The 18,297-nt window shown below is 37.3% G+C and overlaps 1 protein-coding gene across 6 annotated transcripts in view; it reads left to right on the top strand.

Moving 5' to 3' along the window:
• The window catches only part of ZRANB3 (zinc finger RANBP2-type containing 3), a 362,832-nt gene that overhangs the window by 181,668 nt on the left and 162,867 nt on the right, over positions 1 to 18,297 (top strand). For all 6 annotated transcript variants that reach the window (XM_037850112.1, XM_037850110.1, XM_037850111.1 and 3 more), the window contains exon 6: positions 14,253 to 14,338. In XM_037850112.1, coding sequence (XP_037706040.1) covers positions 14,253 to 14,338 — 86 coding nt within the window. The remainder of the gene's footprint in view (positions 1 to 14,252; positions 14,339 to 18,297) is intronic.

The raw sequence follows: 18,297 nt of genomic DNA, 5'->3' as shown, positions 1-18,297 counted from the left end.
TGTCTTGTTCACAAAGTATCTCATTCTCTGTTTGTCAGAAAATATTTTGAGATCTCCCTCATATTTGAAGGACAGCTTTGCTGGATACAGGATTCTTGGTTGGCAGTTTTTCTCTTTCAGTATCTTAAATATATCACACCACTTCCTTCTTGCCTCCATGGTTTCTGCTGAGAAATCTGCACATAGTCTTATGAAGCTTCCTTTGTATGTAATGGATCGCTTTTCTCTTGCTGCTTTCAGGATTCTCTCTTTGTCTTTGACATTTGATAATCTGGTTATTAAGTGTCTTGTTGTAGGCCTATTCATATCTCTTCTGTTTGGAGTACGCTGCGCTTCTTGGGTCTGTAATTTTATGTCTTTCATAAGAGATGGGAAATTTTCATTAATTATTTCCTCTATTATTGCTTCTGCCCCCTTTCCCTTCTCTTCTCCTTCTGGGACACCAATGATACGTACATTATTGTACTTTGTTTCATCCTTGAGTTCCCGGAGACGTTGCTCATATTTTTTCATTCTTTTCTCCATCTGCTCCTTTGTGTGTAGGCTTTCAGGTGTTTTGTTCTCCATTTCCTGGGTGTTTTCTTTTGCCTCTTGAGATCTGCTGTTGTATGTTTCCATTGTGTCTTTCATCTCTTGTGTTGTGCCTTTCATTTCCATAGATTCTTCTAGTTGTTTTTTTGAACTTTTGATTTCTGCCGTATACATGTCCAGTGCTTCCTTTACAGCCTCTATCTCTTTTGCAATATCTTCTCTAAACTTTTTGAACTGAGTTAGCATTATTTGTTTAAATTCCTGTATCTCAGTTGAAGTGTACGTTTGTTCCTTTGACTGGACCATAACTTTGTTTTTCTTAGTGTAGGTTGTAATTTTCTGTTGTCTAGGCATGGTTTCCTTGGTTATCCAAATCAGGTTTTCCCAGACCAGAACAGGTTCAGGTCCCAGAGGGAAGAAATATTCAGTATCTGGTTTCCCTGCGGGTGTGTCTTAGAAAATTGCTCCACCCTTTGATGCCTCGGGTCACTGTGCTTTTCTGCCCAGCAGGTGACGCCTGTCAGCCTATAATTCTTGACTGATGTGAGGCGGTATGGCGGTGTTCCCCCAGGCTCTGGGGTCTGCTTCTGAATGGAAAGGGCCCCACCCCTTTCCTCCTAGAGAAGACAGACCCCCTAGGTGGAGGTTATTAGCATTTCAATGGTCTCGCTCTCTGCTTGTGGTGTCTCCACCCTTCCTAGAGTCACAGCCCTGGAAACTGAAAATGACTGGGGCTTTCTCCACTGAGTCAAAAAAGAAACAGTCCCCTTCAGACCCAGTCCAAGGCGACCCTCCGGCTCTCCCAGGTCAGTTGTCACCCAAAGCCTCTGTCTGTTTTTGGGAAGCGTACCTGTAGTGAGCAGTTCACACTCGCTACTTAAAACCCCAGTTGGAGCTCAGCTGAGCTATATTCGCTTGCTGGGAGAGAGCTTCTCTCTGGCACCACGAGGCTCTGCAGCTCGGGCTATGGGGGAGGGGGTCTCACGACTTGGTTCCGCAGGTTTTACTTACAGATTTTATGCTGTGTTCTTGGGCATTCCTCCCAATTCAGGTTGGTGTATGATGAGTGGATGGTCTCGTTTGTCCCCCCGCAGTTATTCTGGATTATTTACTAGTTGTTTCTGGTTTTTTGTAATTGTTCCAGGGGGACTACTTACCTTCCACTCCTCTCTATGCTGCCATCTTGCCCGAGTCCTGCATTTACTCTTATTGGGCCACCTCTGAACATCCTTTTCTCTTGAAGCTTTTGGAATGCTCTTTGTTTTTGGCATTCTGCAGTTTGATGATAACGTGCCTAAATGTGTTTCTCTTTGAGTTTATCCTGTCTGAGTTTGTCTTGAATGTATTTATTTCTGTCATTCATTTGGGAAGTTCTCTGCCATCTTTTCTTTGAATATTCCTTCTGCCCTTTTTCTTTCTTTCTTTTCCTTGTGGGACTCCGATAATGTGAATGTTGGCATGCTTAATGGTGTCCCACAGGTCTCTTAGCTCTGTTCACTTTTTTTTTTTTTTTTTATCATCATTTTATTGAGATATATTCACATACCACGCAGTCATACAAAACAAATTGTACTTTCGATTGTTTACAGTACCATTACATAGTTGTACATTCATCATCTAAATCAATCCCTGACACCTTCATTAGCACACACACAAAAATAACAAGAATAATAATTAGAGTGAAAAAGAGCAATTGAAGTAAAAAAGAACACTGGGTACCTTTGTCTGTTTGTTTCCTTCCCCTACTTTTCTACACATCCATCCATAAACTAGACAAAGTGGAGTTTGGTCCTTATGGCATTCCCAATCCCACTGTCACCCCTCATAAGCTACATTTTTATACAACTGTCTTCGAGATTCATGGGTTCTGGGTTGTAGTTTAATAGTTTCAGGTATCCACCACCAGCTACCCCAATTCTTTAGAACCTAAAAAAGGTTGTCTAAAGTGTGCGTAAGAGTGCCCACCAGAGTGATCTCTCGGCTCGTTTTGGAATCTCTCTGCCACTGAAGCTTATTTCATTTCCTTTCACATCCCCCTTTTGGTCAAGAAGATGTTCTCCATCCCACGATGCCAGGTCTACATTCCTCCCCGGGAGTCATATTCCACGTTACCAGGGAGATTCACTCCCCTGGGTGTCTGATCCCACGTAGGGGGGAGGGCAGTGATTTCACCTTTCAAGTTGGCTTAGCCAGAGAGAGAGGGCCACATCTGAGCAACAAAGAGGCATTCAGGAGGAGACTCTTAGGCACAAATACAGGGAGGCGTAGCCTCTCCCCTGCAGCAACCGCCCTCCCAAGGGTAAAACCCATGGCAGAGGGCTCAACCCATCAAACCACCAGTCCCCTATGTCTGTGGTCATGTTAGCAACCATGGAGGTGGGGTAGGCGAATACCCCTGCATTCTCCACAGGCTCCTCAAGGGGGCACTACATCTTTTTTTTTTTTTCCTTGTTTGTCTTTTTTCTTTTTTTTTTTTCTTTTTAACTTTCCCTTCTTTTTTAAATCAACTGTATGTAAAAAAAAGTTAAAAAGAAAACAAACATACAATAAAAGAACATTTCAAAGAGACCATAACAAGGGAGTAAGAAAAAGACAACTAACCTAAGATAACTGCTTAACTTCCAACATGTTCCTACTTTACCCCAAGAAAGTTACATAATATAGCAACATTTCAGTGAACCCGTTCCCAGTACATCCATCAGAAACTAACAGACCACAGTCATCCCTGGGCATCCCCAGAACGCCAAACAGCCCATCTGTTCTTCTTGGATTATTGTTCCCCCTTCCTTAATTGCTCTCTACTGCTAGTTCCCCTACATTCTACATTATAAACCATTTGTTTTACATTTTTCAAAGTTCACATTAGTGGTAGCATATAATATTTCTCTTTTTGTGCCTGGCTTATTTCGCTCAGCATTATGTCTTCAAGGTTCATCCATGTTGTCATATGTTTCACCAGATCGTTCCTTCTTACTGCCGCATAATATTCCATCGTGTGTATATACCACATTTTATTTATCCACTCATCTGTTGAAGGACATTTGGGTTGTTTCCATCTCTTGGCAATTGTGAATAATGCTGCTATGAACATTGGTGTGCAGATATCTGTTCGTGTCACTGCTTTCCGATCTTCCGGGTATATACCGAGAAGTGCAATCGCTGGATCGAATGGTAGCTCTATATCTAGTTTTCTAAGGAACTGCCAGACTGAATTCCAGAGTGGCTGAACCATTATACAGTCCCACCAACAATGAATAAGAGTTCCAATTTCTCCACATCCCCTCCAGCATTTGTAGTTTCCTGTTTGTTTAATGGCAGCCATTCTAACCGGTGTTAGATGGTATCTCATTGTGGTCTTAATTTGCATCTCTCTAATAGCTAGTGAAGCTGAACATTTTTTCATGTGTTTCTTGGCCATTTGTATTTCCTCTTCAGAGAACTGTCTTTTCATATCTTTTGCCCATTTTATAATTGGGCTGTCTGTACTATTGTCATTGAGTTGTAGGATTTCTTTGTATATGCAAGATATCAGTCTTTTGTCAGATACATGGTTTCCAAAAATTTTTTCCCATTGAGTTGGCTGCCTCTTTACCTTTTTGTGAAATTCCTTTGAGGTGCAGAAACTTCTAAGCTTGAGGAGTTCCCATTTATCTATTTTCTCTTTTGTTGCTTGTGCTTTGGGTGTAAAGTCTAGGAAGTGGCCTCCTAATACAAGGTCTTGAAGATGTTTTCCTACATTATCTTCTAGGAGTTTTATGGTACTTTCTTTTATATTGAGATCTTTGGTCCATTTGGAGTTAATTTTTGTGTAGGGGGTGAGGTAGGGGTCCTCTTTCATTCTTTTGGATATGGATATCCAACTCTCCCAGCCCCATTTGTTGAAAAGACCATTATGGCTCAGTTCGGTGACTTTGGGGGCCTTATCAAAGATCAGTCGGCCATAGATCTGAGGGTCTATCTCTGAATTCTCAATTCGATTCCATTGATCTATATGTCTATCTTTGTGCCAGTACCATGCTGTTTTGGCAACTGTGGCTTTATAATAAGCTTCAAAGTCAGGGAGTGTAAGTCCTCCCACTTCGTTTTTCTTTTTTAGAGTGTCTTTAGCAATTCGAGGCATCTTCCCTTTCCAAATAAATTTGATAACTAGCTTTTCCAAGTCTGCAAAGTAGGTTGTTGGAATTTTGATTGGGATTGCATTGAATCTGTAGATGAGTTTGGGTAGAATTGACATCTTAATGACATTTAGCCTTCCTATCCATGAACATGGAATATTTTTCCATCTTTTAAGGTCCCCTTCTATTTCTTTTAGTAGAGTTATGTAGTTTTCTTTGTATAGGTCTTTTACATCTTTGGTTAAGTTTATTCCTAGGTACTTGATTTTTTTAGTTGCTATTGAAAATGGTATCTTTTTCTTGAGTGTCTCTTCAGTTTGTTCATTTCTAGCATATAGAAACATTACTGACTTATGTGCGTTAATCTTGTATCCCGCTACTTTGCTAAATTTGTTTATTAGCTCTAGTAGGTGTATCGTTGATTTCTCAGGGTTTTCTAGATATAAGATCATATCATCTGCAAACAATGACAGTTTTACTTCTTCTTTTCCAATTTGGATGCCTTTTATTTCTTTGTGTTGCCGAATTGCCCTGGCTAGCACTTCCAGCACAATGTTGAATAACAGTGGTGACAGCGGGCATCCTTGTCTTGTTCCTGATCTTAGAGGGAATGATTTCAGTCTCTCACCATTGAGTACTATGCTGGCTGTGGGTTTTTCACATATGCTCTTTATCACGTTGAGGAAGTTTCCTTCAATTCCTACCTTTTGAAGTGTTTTTATCAAAAAGGGATGTTGGATTTTGTCAAATGCTTTTTCAGCATCTATTGAGATGATCAATTGATTTTTCCCTTTCGAGTTTTTAATGTGTTGTAATACATTGATTGTTTTTCTTATGTTGAACCATCCTTGCATGCCTGGAATGAACCCCACTTGGTCATGGTGTATGATTTTTTTAATGTGTCTTTGGATTCGATTTGCAAGTATTTTGTTGAGGATTTTTGCATCTATATTCATTAGGGAGATTGGCCGGTAGTTTTCCTTTTTTGTAGCATCTTTGCCTGGTTTTGGTATTAGATTGATGTTAGCTTCATAAAATGAGTTAGGTAGTGTTCCATTTTTTTCAATGTTTTGAAAGAGTTTGAGTAAGATTGGTGTCAGTTCTTTCTGGAAAGTTTGGTAGAATTCCCCTGTGAAGCCATCTGGCCCTGGGCATTTATTTGTGGGAAGATTTTTGATGACTGATTGGATCTCTTTGCTTGTGATGGGTTGGTTGAGGTCTTCTATTTCTTCTCTGGTCAGTCTAGTTTGTTCATATGTTTCCAGGAAATTGTCCATTTCTTCTACATTATCCAGTTTGTTGCCATACAGTTGTTCATAATATCCTCTTATAATTTTTTTAATTTCTTCAGGATCTGCAGTTATGTCACCTTTTTCATTCATTATTTTGTTTATATGGGTCTTCTCTCTTTTTGATTTTGTCAGTCTAGCTAGGGGCTTGTCAATCTTGTTGATCTTCTCAAAGAACCAACTTTTGGTGATATTTATCCTCTCTATTGTTTTTCTGTTCTCTATGTCATTTATTTCTGCTTTAATCCTTGTTATTTCTTTTCTTGTACTTGGTTTAGGATTGGTTTGCTGTTCATTTTCTAGCTTCTTCAGTTGATCCATTAGTTCTTTGATTTTGGCTCTTTCTTCCTTTTTAATATATGCGTTTAGTGCTATAAATTTCCCCCTTAGCACTGCTTTTGCTGCATCCCATAGGTTTTGGTATGTTGTGTTCTCATTTTCATTCGTCTCTATATATTTAGCGATTTCTCTTGCTATTTCTTCTTTAACCCACTGATTGTTTAGGAGTGTGTTGTTTAACCTCCAGGTATTTGTGAATTTTCTAAGTCTCTGATGGTTATTGACTTCTAATTGTATTCCATTGTGGTCAGAGAATGTGCTTTGAATAATTTCAATCTTTTTAAATTTATTGAGGCTTGTTTTATGTCCCAGCATATGATCTATTCTGGAGAAAGTTCCGTGAGCACTAGAAAAGTATGTGTATCCTGGTGATTTGGGATGTAATGTCCTGTAGATGTCTGTTAAATCTAATTCATTTATCAGATTGTTTAGGTTTTCAATTTCCTTATTGGTCTTCTGTCTGGTTGATCTATCTATAGGAGAGAGTGATGTGTTGAAGTCTCCCACAATTATTGTGGAAACATCAATTGTTTCCTTTAGTTTTGCCAGTGTTTCTCTCATGTATTTTGTGGCACCTTGATTGGGTGCATAGACATTTACGATTGTTATTTCTTCTTGCTGAATTGCCCCTTTTATTAGTATGTAGTGGCCTTCTTTGTCTCTCAAAACATCCCTGCATTTGAAGTCTATTTTATCTGAGATTAATATTGCTACACCTGCTTTCTTTTGGCTGTAGCTTGCATGAAATATTTTTTTCCATCCTTTCACTTTCAGTTTCTTTGTGTCCCTGTGTCTAAGATGAGTCTCTTGTATGCAACATATTGATGGTTCATTTTTTTTGATCCATTCTGCGAATCTATATCTTTTAATTGGGGAGTTTAATCCATTTACATTCAACGTTAAAACCGTGAAGGCATTTCTTGAATCGGCCATCTTATCCTTTGGATTATGTTTGCCATATTTTTCCCTCTCTCTATTAATATCCTTTATTGTACCCATACCGAATCTCTTTAGTACTGAACCTTTCTCCAAGTCTCTCTGTCCTGTCTTTGTTTCTCTGTCTGTAGGGCTCCCTTTAGTATCTCCAGTAGGGCAGGTCTCTTGTTAGCAAATTCTCTCAGCATTTCTTTGTCTGTGAAAAATTTAAGCTCTCCCTCAAATTTGAAGGAGAGCTTTGCTGGATAAAGTATTCTTGGCTGGAAATTCCTCTCACTCAGAATTTTAAATATATCGTGCCACTGCCTTCTTGCCTCCATGGTGGCTGCTGAGTAGTCACTACTTAGTCTTATGCTGTTTCCTTTGTATGTGTTGAATTGCTTTTCTCTTGCTGCTTTCAGAACTTGCTCCTTCTCTTCTATGTTTGACAGTGTGATCAGTATATGTCTCGCAGTGGGTTTATTTGAATTTATTCTATTTGGAGTTCGCTGAGCATTTATGATTTGTGTATTTATGTTGTTTAGAAGATTTGGGAAGTTTTCCCCAACAATTTCTTTGAATACTCTTCCTAGACCTTTACCCTTTTCTTCCCCTTCTGGGACACCAATGAGTCTTATATTTGGACGTTTCATATTATCTATCATATCCCTGAGGTCCATTTCGATTTTTTCAATTTTTTTCCCCATTCTTTCTTTTATGCTTTCATTTTCCATTCTGTCATCTTCCAGGTCACTGATTCGTTGTTCAACTTCCTCTAGTCTTGTACTATGAGTGTCCAGAATCTTTTTAATTTGGTCAACAGTTTCTTTAATTTCCATAAGATCATCCATTTTTTTATTTAGTCTTGCAATGTCTTCTTTATGCTCTTCTAGGGTCTTCTTGATTTCCTTCATATCCCGTACTATGGTCTCATTGTTCATCTTTAGTTCTTTGAGTAGCTGCTCTAGGTGCTGTGTCTCTTCTGGTCTTTTGATTTGGGTGCTTGGGCTTGGGTTATCCATATCGTCTGGTTTTTTCATATGCTTTATAATTTTCTGTTGTTTTTGGCCTCGTGGCATTTGCTGAACTTGATAGGGTTCTTTTAGGGTTTGTAGACCAGTTGAAGTCCTTATCTCTAATTTATCAGATCTACAGCTTCGTGGAGTACACTTTCTCTAACTAACCAGCAGGTGGCGTCCACGAGCCACCTGTTCTCCACAAGCCAGATCTCCCCTGCTTAGCCTTTTTTGGTGAGTGGGGGAGTGAGTCTTGTGGGGCCCAATTGGTGTACCAAGCTTGCGTGTGTAGTTGGTGTTGCCTGCCCTTTATGTGGGGCGTGTTTCTGGGCAGTCGGGGAGGGGGGGTGGCCCTAACAATCAAATCTCCTTGATGATCCTAGAGTTTTAAAGCTGCTGCAATAGTCTAATCCTTCAGTTCAGTCCTGCCACAGTTTGTCTCTGCCACTGACCCACAAGTCTTTGGTATTGGCGTATGGCTCCTGAGACTTGCAAGTGGGCCCCTCTTCCAGGCTGTGCACCCCGGGTCCTCTGTTGACGGATGACTGTGCTATGTCACAGGTGAGTGCTGTCCCCCCAGGCAGTTCTGGGCTGCTGGGCTGTGTAGGGAGGCTCCCAGTCTGCTCAAATGATGGCTGAATGGGGCTTTGTTAATTCACACTGCTCCACCTTCCCAGCTCTGGGACATTCAGCTGAGGTTGCAGGGAAGGCTAATGTCCACGCCCAGTTTTGTGGTGTGTGCCTGTTACTTAAAGCACTTCCGTCACACTGGGTTGTCTGGGGCAGCTCTGGGCTATGGGGCTGGTGATGGGCAGGAGTGTTTCCTGTCCACCAGGATGGTGGCTGTGAGCGGACACCCCCCTTTTCTTGGGAAGTTGTGTTGTTTAGTGAATTTTCTCAGCCACTGGATTATTGCCTTTTGTCTCAGAGCTCTCTTAGTTCTGCTCTTGACTTGACGTGCCCAAATTGCAATTCTTTGAAGCTTTCTGTATTGAGCTTCTTAGAGTAATTGTTTTTGAAAAAGGAAAAAGGATTTAAAAAAAAAAAAAAAAAAAACGGCCCTCCTCAGAGATCTAATGGGTTATTGAAATGCTAATAGACAAAGCAACCAGGGCCATTAAGGAAAGGTGCACAGGGCAGAGAGATCAGCTTTGCTTCGGGATTTGCATATGCGCCTCAAGGCCTGAGCTCCGCCCTTCCCCTTTCTGTGTTCACCAGAACTCCAAAAATCCTCCGCTTTTATTTTGGAGTTTTTCGTGTTGTTTTTTTTCTATGCCTGTCTCCTCTCTGCTGGGCTGGCTGCTCTCAGAGTCTCTGGTGTCTGGTCTCAGTCTATCTATGGTTGGAGTTTGAATCAGTAGAATGAGTTTTCGATAAGAGCAGCCACTGCAGTCCTCCCTTCTCCTTCCCGGAGCTGACAGCCCCTCCTCCCCCGGGACTGAGCCTGGCAGGGAGGGGCGCGGGTCCCCTGGCCGCAAAGACTTACAGATTTCGCTGATCTCAGCAGTTCCACGTTTTCATGAGTGTTGTATGAAGTATGCCCAAAGATAGATTGCTCTGTGGTGTCCAGTCCACGCAGTTCCTGGCTTTTTACCTACTTTCCTGGAGGAGTAACTAAAACTTACAGCTCACCAGTCTGCCATCTTGCCCCGCCTCCTGTTCACTTTTCTTCATTCCTTTTTTTTTTTTCATTTTCTCAGAGTGCCTAATTTCCATTGTCTTGTCTTAGAGTTCACTGATTATTTTCTGTCCAATCTAATTTGTTGTTGAAGCCATGTACGGAATCTTTATTTCAGTTATTTTGTCTTCAACTCTAGTGTTGCTTTTTGGTTCCTTTTTATACTGTCTCTCTCTTTACTGAGATTCTCATTTTGTGCATTTATTGTTTTCCTGAGGACTGTTTATTTCTTTCTCCACGTATTCCTTTGCTCTGTGGTCATATTCACATTGTGTTTTAAAAGTTTTTTCTGGCATGTCCAAAGTTTGGTGTTCTTTGATGATGATTTCTGAAATTTTATCTTGTTCTTTGGATAGGCCATCATTTCCTGTTTCTTGTTTTTGACTTGAATCTTTTCTGTACACTGTATGTTTTAACACTTTAAACTGTTTATTCTGGCATTTAGTCTCTGAGCTTTTTGTTCCTTAAGTTTGTATCCAGGTAGTGATATGACAGAGCTTTCTTTGAATGCCGTTTGCTAACAAAAACAACAAACCAAAGTAAAAAACACATTTCATTCTTTGCAAATTGATTTTATATTGGCTGGTGCTCTCCTTCAGAGTTTAGCCCTCCTACCAAGATCATCCCTATTCAAAAGCTCGGTGTCCTCTCTGTCTTTCTTGAGCATACATCTTGTCCTGGGCATGAACTGCTGACCTTAAGAATTCCCCCATTTCACTGTGACCAGAATGCCCCTCTACTTCCTTTACAATAGGCTTTCCCCTCCTCCAGGATGCCCGGTTGAATGTCTTGAAGCAGTATTCGTTTGCCCCATTGATTTTCTTTACACTGGTTTAGTTGTTTGCCAGATGCTTCTGCCTATAAGGCAAGTCCTGCGAAGCCAAGCCAAAGAAGAGTGTCCAGGTTCAGTCTTTCATGCTTGCTGCCACCTGACAGATTGGCTCCAACATACAGTTTCCTCAGTAAGCTCATAGTGGGTACTCTGTTCCCTCTGGACCAGGGCCAGAGACCCACGATGAGAGTGCATACTGCCTCCACATTTGGCAGGAAAGAGATGGGAGAAGGACCTGCAATTACTCTATGAGCTTCTCCTACCACTTTTAAATTGTGTTTTCTTGTTTTGGCTCTCATACAGTTTCTGCAGTTCTTTAACTGTTTATTAGAGTTGTCAGGAAGATGTCTCCACCAGTTTTTGTGAATTGTTCAAAGATTCTGTGGGTGCCAGAACCCTAGAACATCTTACCATCATGGTCCACAGAAGTCTGGAATATTTTTATTTTCTTTCAATTTTGTTTTGTTTTGTTTTTTGTTTTGGTTTTGGTATTGAGGTAAAACTAGACTCTTAGAATGATTTTGAAAATGTTCCCTCTAATTCTTACTTTTTGGAAAAGATTGTGAAGAATTGGTATTAATTTATCTGTAAATGTTTGGCAGAATTCAGTAGTGAAGCCATCTCGGTCTAGGCTTTTCTAATTTAGTAGTTTTTTTGATTACTAATTAAATCTCTTCACTTGTTATAGGTCTATTGAGATTGTTTGTTGTTTCTTAAGTCAACTGCAGTAGGTTGTATCTTTCTGGGAATGTATCCATTTTATCTAAGTTATCTAATTTATTGGCATACAGTTGTTCACAGTACTCCTTTAATTCTTCTATTAATTCAATATGCTTGGTAGTAATGTCCCCTCTTTAATTCCTAATTTTAGTAATTTTCATCCTCCCTCTTTTTTTTCTTTCTCAAAAAAGTCTAGCTAACTTTTGTCCATTTTTTGATCTTTCAAAGAACCAACTTATTTTTGTTGATTTTCTTTATTGTTTTTCCATTGTCTCTTTTGTTTATTTGTTAATTTCTATTCTAATCTTTATAATGCCCTTTCTTCTGTTTGCTTTGGATTTAGTTTCACCTCCTTTTTCCAGTCTTTTAGGTTTAAAGTTAGGTTATTGATTTGTTTTAATATAGGCATTTACAGGTATAAATATCCCTCTTAGTACTTCTGTTGTTATATCCCATAAGTTATGTTATGTCTTCAGTTTCATTCTTCTCAAAGTCTTGTGATTTCTCCTTTGACCCACTGGTTATTTAGGAGTGTGGTTTTCAATTTCCTCATATTTGTGAATATAACAAATTTATTTCTATTATTCTTTTCTAATTTCTTTTCCGTTTTGTTGGAGACATACCTCATGTGATTTCTATCCTTTTAAATCTTTTTAGGTTTCTTTTATGCACTAGTGTAACATTTATCCTGGAGAATGTTGAATGTTCATTTGAGAAAATGTTTATTCTGTTGTTGTGTGGAATATTCTATAGATATCTGTTAGGTCTGGTTGGTTTATATTGTTGTTCTACTCTTCTATTTCCCTCTGATATCCCTTATTGAACACAGAATATTAAATTCTCCAAATATTGTTATTGAATTGTCTATTTCTCACTTCAGTTTAGTCAGTTTTTGTTTCATTTATTATAGGCCCTCTTTTAAGTTTATAAAATTCCTGAGGGATTTTATCATTGTAAACTGCCCCTCTTTATTGCCAGTAATATTTTTTTTTTAGAGTCCATTTTATCTGATACTAGTATATCTAGTTCAGCTTGCTTATGGTTGCTGTTTTCATGGTATATCTTCTTTCATGATATTTATTTTCCAACGTTTCTCTTTAAACTAGTGTGTATCTTTGAATCCAAAGCGTATATCCCAGAGAAGCTAGAGAAGGATTATCTGGATCTTTTTCCTTTACTTAGTCTGTCAATCTTTGCTTTTGATTGGATTGTTTAATACATTCCTATCTAATGATATTATTTATATAGCTGGATTTATGTCTGTTTTCTATGTCTCTTCTATTCCTGCACTTTATGCCCATTTGGATGGGTATAATTTAAAAAATGAGACAATGACAAATGTTGGCAGGGATGTAAATAAATCGGAACCCTCATACATTCCTTGTAGGAATGTAATATGGTGCTGCCACTTTAGGAAACAGTCTGGCATCTCCTCAACTGATTAAACATAGAGTTACCCCATGACTGAGTAATACTATCCCTAAAGAAATGAAAACAGATGTCCACATAAAAATTGAATGTGGGTGTTTATGTTTACTCATAATAGGCAAAAAGTGGGAAACAACCATATGCCCATCAACTGAGGAAGGGATACACAAAATGTGGTATATCTATCTACGCAATGGAATATTACGTGGCTATAACAAGGGATGTACTAATCCATGCTATAGCATGGGTAAAATTTGAAAACATTATACTAAGTAAGGCAACTTGTCACAAAAGGCCACATATTACATGATTCCATTTACATGAAATGTCCAGAATAGACGAATCTATAAGAGATAGAAAGTAGATTAGTGGTTGCCCAGGGCAGGGGGAGAGGGTATGGGAAATGACTGATAATGGATAGGGTACCATTTGGGGGATAAGAATGTTCTGGAATTAGATAGCAGTGATTGATACTCAACTTTATAAATATATTAAAAACCATCAAATTGTACACTTTAAAAGCATGAACTTTAGGATATGTGTTTCATATTAATAAAACTGTTACATTAAAAATTATATTCAAATAATAGTGAGCTACCACCATGTGCAGACTATAAGAGTGGTAAAACTGAAAAAAAATTATGATGCTATTGATGAGACTGTGAATTGGGACAGTCTTTTTACTGGGCAACATGGTAACATCTCTCACACTTTAAAAAGAATATTCCTTTTAACTCAGCTATCTATTTCTAAAAACATATCCAACAACCTATCTAACATAAATTCAGATAGATGGATAGTTATATATGTAAATATAGATTTAGATACATAAACCTACAAATATTCTTATATGCATACCCAGAGAGTTACACAAAGTTATTAAATTTGTAACTGCATAAAAGCTAGATACACCTGTAAGTGCATTATCAGGAGATTTGTTAAATATTTTACAATACATCTACATAATAATGGATTGCTATTCACACTTTAAACAATGGTTTATTGTCATAATATGTTGCCTATATAATTTTAATACCAAGTAAAAATAGATAAATATGTATTTTAAAGGTATCTGACAAATTTTGTAGGGAAAAATTCTAGCTGTGTAATAGTATGTATAATATTATCCTATTCATGTGAATAGAAAGGAATATATACATATGCTTCTATAGGCCTAGTATAGGCAAATGTGTATTTGTTTGTTTAAGAAGTGGATAACAGTTATCTCTGAAGAACAGGATGGCAGGAATGCAGTGTGGGGTGAATGGAGGGGGCTTGAGGAGGAAGACGTAGATTTTCTCTTTACTATTTTATTAACTTGTTTTATGATAATAGTAATGATTTACTTGAAAACATGACATCATTTTGAGAAAACTTGTTTTGTTACAGCTTTTCATGCAAATTGAAGCTCTCTTTCCACAAAAATTTGGAACATGGACTGATTATGCCAAAAGATACTGTAATGCACATATCAGGTATGACAAAGTATTTTCTGTGAGCTTTGATCCTCCCGTTTTTACTGTGATCATTAATCTTTGTTATTCTTTGGTCCAGTATTTTTTAAACTTGTGATAGGTATGGAATCATTTCTTCAAGTAAAATCTTACGTGGATTACCTATATGTAGAATAAATAAAGCAATAGGTAATGGAAAAGCTTTTTCCTTTTATTTTTTGCTTTCCACTTATTTTATTTTTTAATTATTTAATTAATTTGTATTAACTGCATAAATATGTACCATTGTACAAAAGTAAAAAGTAAATGTCCCTTCCATGCCTATCTCCCAGCTAACGGTTTCCCTTCCCAAATAACCAATATTAGCAGTTTCTTGTAGATCCTTCTAGAGATAGTCTATACGTATTATATTTGTATTTGTTTCATTTTATTTCTACACATACAGTGGTATAGTCTACACATTGTTCTGCAGTTTGCTTTCTTCACCCAGTACACATTGGTGAGCCTTCTGTATCAGTTACTTAAAGAGCTTCAATGTTCTTTTTAAATGCTCTGCAGTATAGTACTGTGTGGTTAAACTATAAATTATTGGTACAGTCTACTATTAATTTGTAATTTATACCTATTGCTTATAACTCATCAATAAAAAAAATATCCTTGCACATGTTGTAAGGTGGTATATGGTTAAGAGCATGGGACTTTACAGCTAAAAGACCCTTGTTTTATCTTCGGTTTTACCTCCCCATAGCTTAGTTTCTTTGGCTTGTAAAACTGAGGAAGTTATGCCTTCCACAGAGATTTTTTTGTGAGACTTAAATTAGCTAGTATTTATAAAGGGCTTGAACAGTGAATGGTACATAGTTAGCATTCAATAATTATCAGCTATTATAATATTTCATGTTTTATAAAAGGGAACACGTCTGTAAGGTAAGTTAATAGAAGTGAAATTGCTGGGTGAAAAGGCATATGTGTATTTTTATTTTACAGATATTTTTCAGATCATGCGTCACAGAACTTGTACCAACTTATGTTTCCATCACAGTGTATAAGATTGTTTCCCCATATCTTGTAAACGTTGAAATATAAGCTATTTTATTCCTACCAATGTGATGACAATTTTAATAGCTTTGTATTTTTATGTCACTAAATGCAATCATTTGTCCTTCTTTTTCTCTCAATTTTCTATTTATGTCCTTTGCTCTTCTTTCTACTAAATTTATTGGCTTTCTTTTCTTATTGGTATATTGGAAATTTTTATGTAGTATAGAAATTACTACTTTTATGTGATAGAGGTTGCTCATTTTTCCCCCAATATGTCTTTTTTGTTTTTCCTTTTTTCTTTTTTTGCAATTCCCTAAAATAATCAGGCATGGTCATGGTGTTCTGGTGCTTTTTAAAGTGGTTCTGAGCAGAGATAGAAAGAATCCTTCCAGATTGTTTGTATGTACCCTTCTAACATTGACTCCAAATTCAGACAAGATATCACCCAAAAAAGAAAACCAGAGACCATTCTACTTATCACTATAGATGCAGAAATCCTAAATATTAGCCAGTAGAATGCAGGAACTCATTAAAAAACCTAATGTATTAACTATTTGCAAATGGCATTCATATCAGGAATTAAATGCATGTCCTAATATTAGGAAGTCATTTGATCATCTAAATTAAAAGTTTGCATCTTTGATTAAAGATTTTAATAAATTTAGGGTATATATTTGTGTGTATATACATATATATACACTCATATAATATGTATCTTTTTATATGTGTGTGTATATTTTTGTACGTCTGTGTGTGTGTGTGTTAATTTCAACCCCAAAGCCACTACCACATGAAACAAGTAAAATCACGGCAGAAGTGTTCATTATCATCACAGTGTAGCTTTATTCTGGAGGTACTAATCAATTCAGTTACTAAAGAGAAAAAGAAAGGTAAAAATTGGAAAGAAAAAGGCAAAATTATCCTTATTTGCTATTAATATTATTTATTTGGAAAACCCAAGAGAATCAATCAAAAAATGTTCAAAATAAAAGAGAATTCATTAAGTTATCCTAGTATAAGGTTAACATTAAAATGTCAGGTATCTTTCTTGACACAAATAACTAAAGTTTTAAAATATAATTAAGAAAAAGATCCTATTTACAATAGCAACAAAACTATATACCATGAAAGAATAAACCTAAAAGAAAATTTGCAAGATCTATATGTGGAAAACGTAAAAATTCTACTTAATACCTCTTGGTTGCTCAGATGTGGCCCTCTGTCTATCTAAATGAGCCACCTCGGCAAGTGAACTCACTGCCCTCCCTGCTATGTGGGACCCGACTCCCAGCGGTGTAAATCTCCCTGGCAACGCAGGATATGACTCCCGGGGATGAATCTAGACCTGGCATCGTGGGATTCAGAATATCTTCTTGACCAAAAGGGGGATGCGAAATGAAATGAAATAAAGTTTCAGTGGCTGAGAGATTTCAAATGGAGTTGAGAGGTCACTCTGGTGGACATTCTTATGCACTATATAGATAACACCTCTTAGGTTTTAATATATTGGAATAGCTAGAAGTAAATACCTGAAACTATCAAACTCCAACCTGGACTTCTGTAGATGACTATATAGCAATGTAGATTACAAGGGGTGACAGTGTGATTGTGAAAACTTTGTGGATCACACTCCCTTTGTCTAGTGTATGGATGGATGAGTAGAAAAATGGGACAAAACTAAATGAAAAATAGGGTGGGATGGGGGAGATGATTTAGGTGTTCTTTTTTACTTTTATTTTTTATTCTTATTCTGATTCTTTCTGATGTAAGGAAAATGTTCAGAAATAGATTGTCGTGCTGAATGCATAACTATAGGATGGTACTGTGAACAGTGGATTGTACACCATGGATGACTGTATGGTAATGTGAATATATTTCAATAAAACTGAATTTAATTAAAAAAAATTCTACTTAAGGATGTTGTATGAGTTAGGTTTCTCTAGGGAAAAAGAATCAAATAGAGATATCTATAAATATAAGATTTATAAAACTGTCTCACACAACTGTGGGTATGCACGAGTCCAAATTCTGTAGGGCAGGCGGCAGACTGGCAACTCCAATGAAGATGTTCAATGAACTCCTCAGGCTGCAAACTGGCAACTCCGATAAATGTGTTCGATGGACTCCTCAAGAAACGAACTGGCAACGTCAATGAACTCCTTAGGAAATGCTTTGCTGGTCAGCCGAAGAAGAAGTGAGGGTCCTCTATCTGTCTTCCTTAAAAGTCTTCAACTGATTGGATTAAATCCAGCTGATTGCATTCTCTCATTGTGGAAGACACACCCTTCACTGATGTCATCAGTCACAGCTGCAGCCAATTGAATGATGATTTTATAAACCAGCCTTCTGGTTTATTAACCAGCCACAAATGTCCTTGCAGTAATGGTTAGGCTAGTGCTTGCTTGACCAGAAACCTGGGTACCATCACCTGGCCAAGTTGACACATGAACCTAACCATCACAGATGTAAAAAGAAGACAAAAGAAATTTAAGAAGCGTATGCTCTAATGAGAAAACTTAGAGATTTCACTTTTGTCTGAATTTATCTATAGATATAATACATCCAGCAAAAAATGCTTTTTCTCTTAGAAAATTAATTCTAAATATCATATGAGAAAATAAACAAGACAGAAATGAAAAAATAAAGTATTGGGGAAAGAGAAAAGAATCCTTTCTTCTTCTCACACCAAAATAAATTTCAGATTAATCAAATGCTTAAGCATTATTAAATAAAACTATAAATAAAACATAGAGAAATTCTCTTATAACTTAAGTGTAGGAAAATCATAAACAGTCGATACATTTCACTGCATAAAAATTTAAATTTCACTGCCTTTTAGAATATACTGCATTCAGAGTAATAGACAAATATGTAACTGAGGAAAAATTCTTTGCATGTTGCAAATTAGAAAGAAGGGCTGATTTCAACAACTAAGAAAA

Source organism: Choloepus didactylus, chromosome 9 (genome assembly GCF_015220235.1).
Source record: "Choloepus didactylus isolate mChoDid1 chromosome 9, mChoDid1.pri, whole genome shotgun sequence".
NCBI lineage: Eukaryota > Metazoa > Chordata > Mammalia > Pilosa > Megalonychidae > Choloepus > Choloepus didactylus.
The sequence above is the reverse complement of the archived record's forward strand: the minus strand, read 5'-3'. Positions and strand labels throughout refer to the sequence as shown.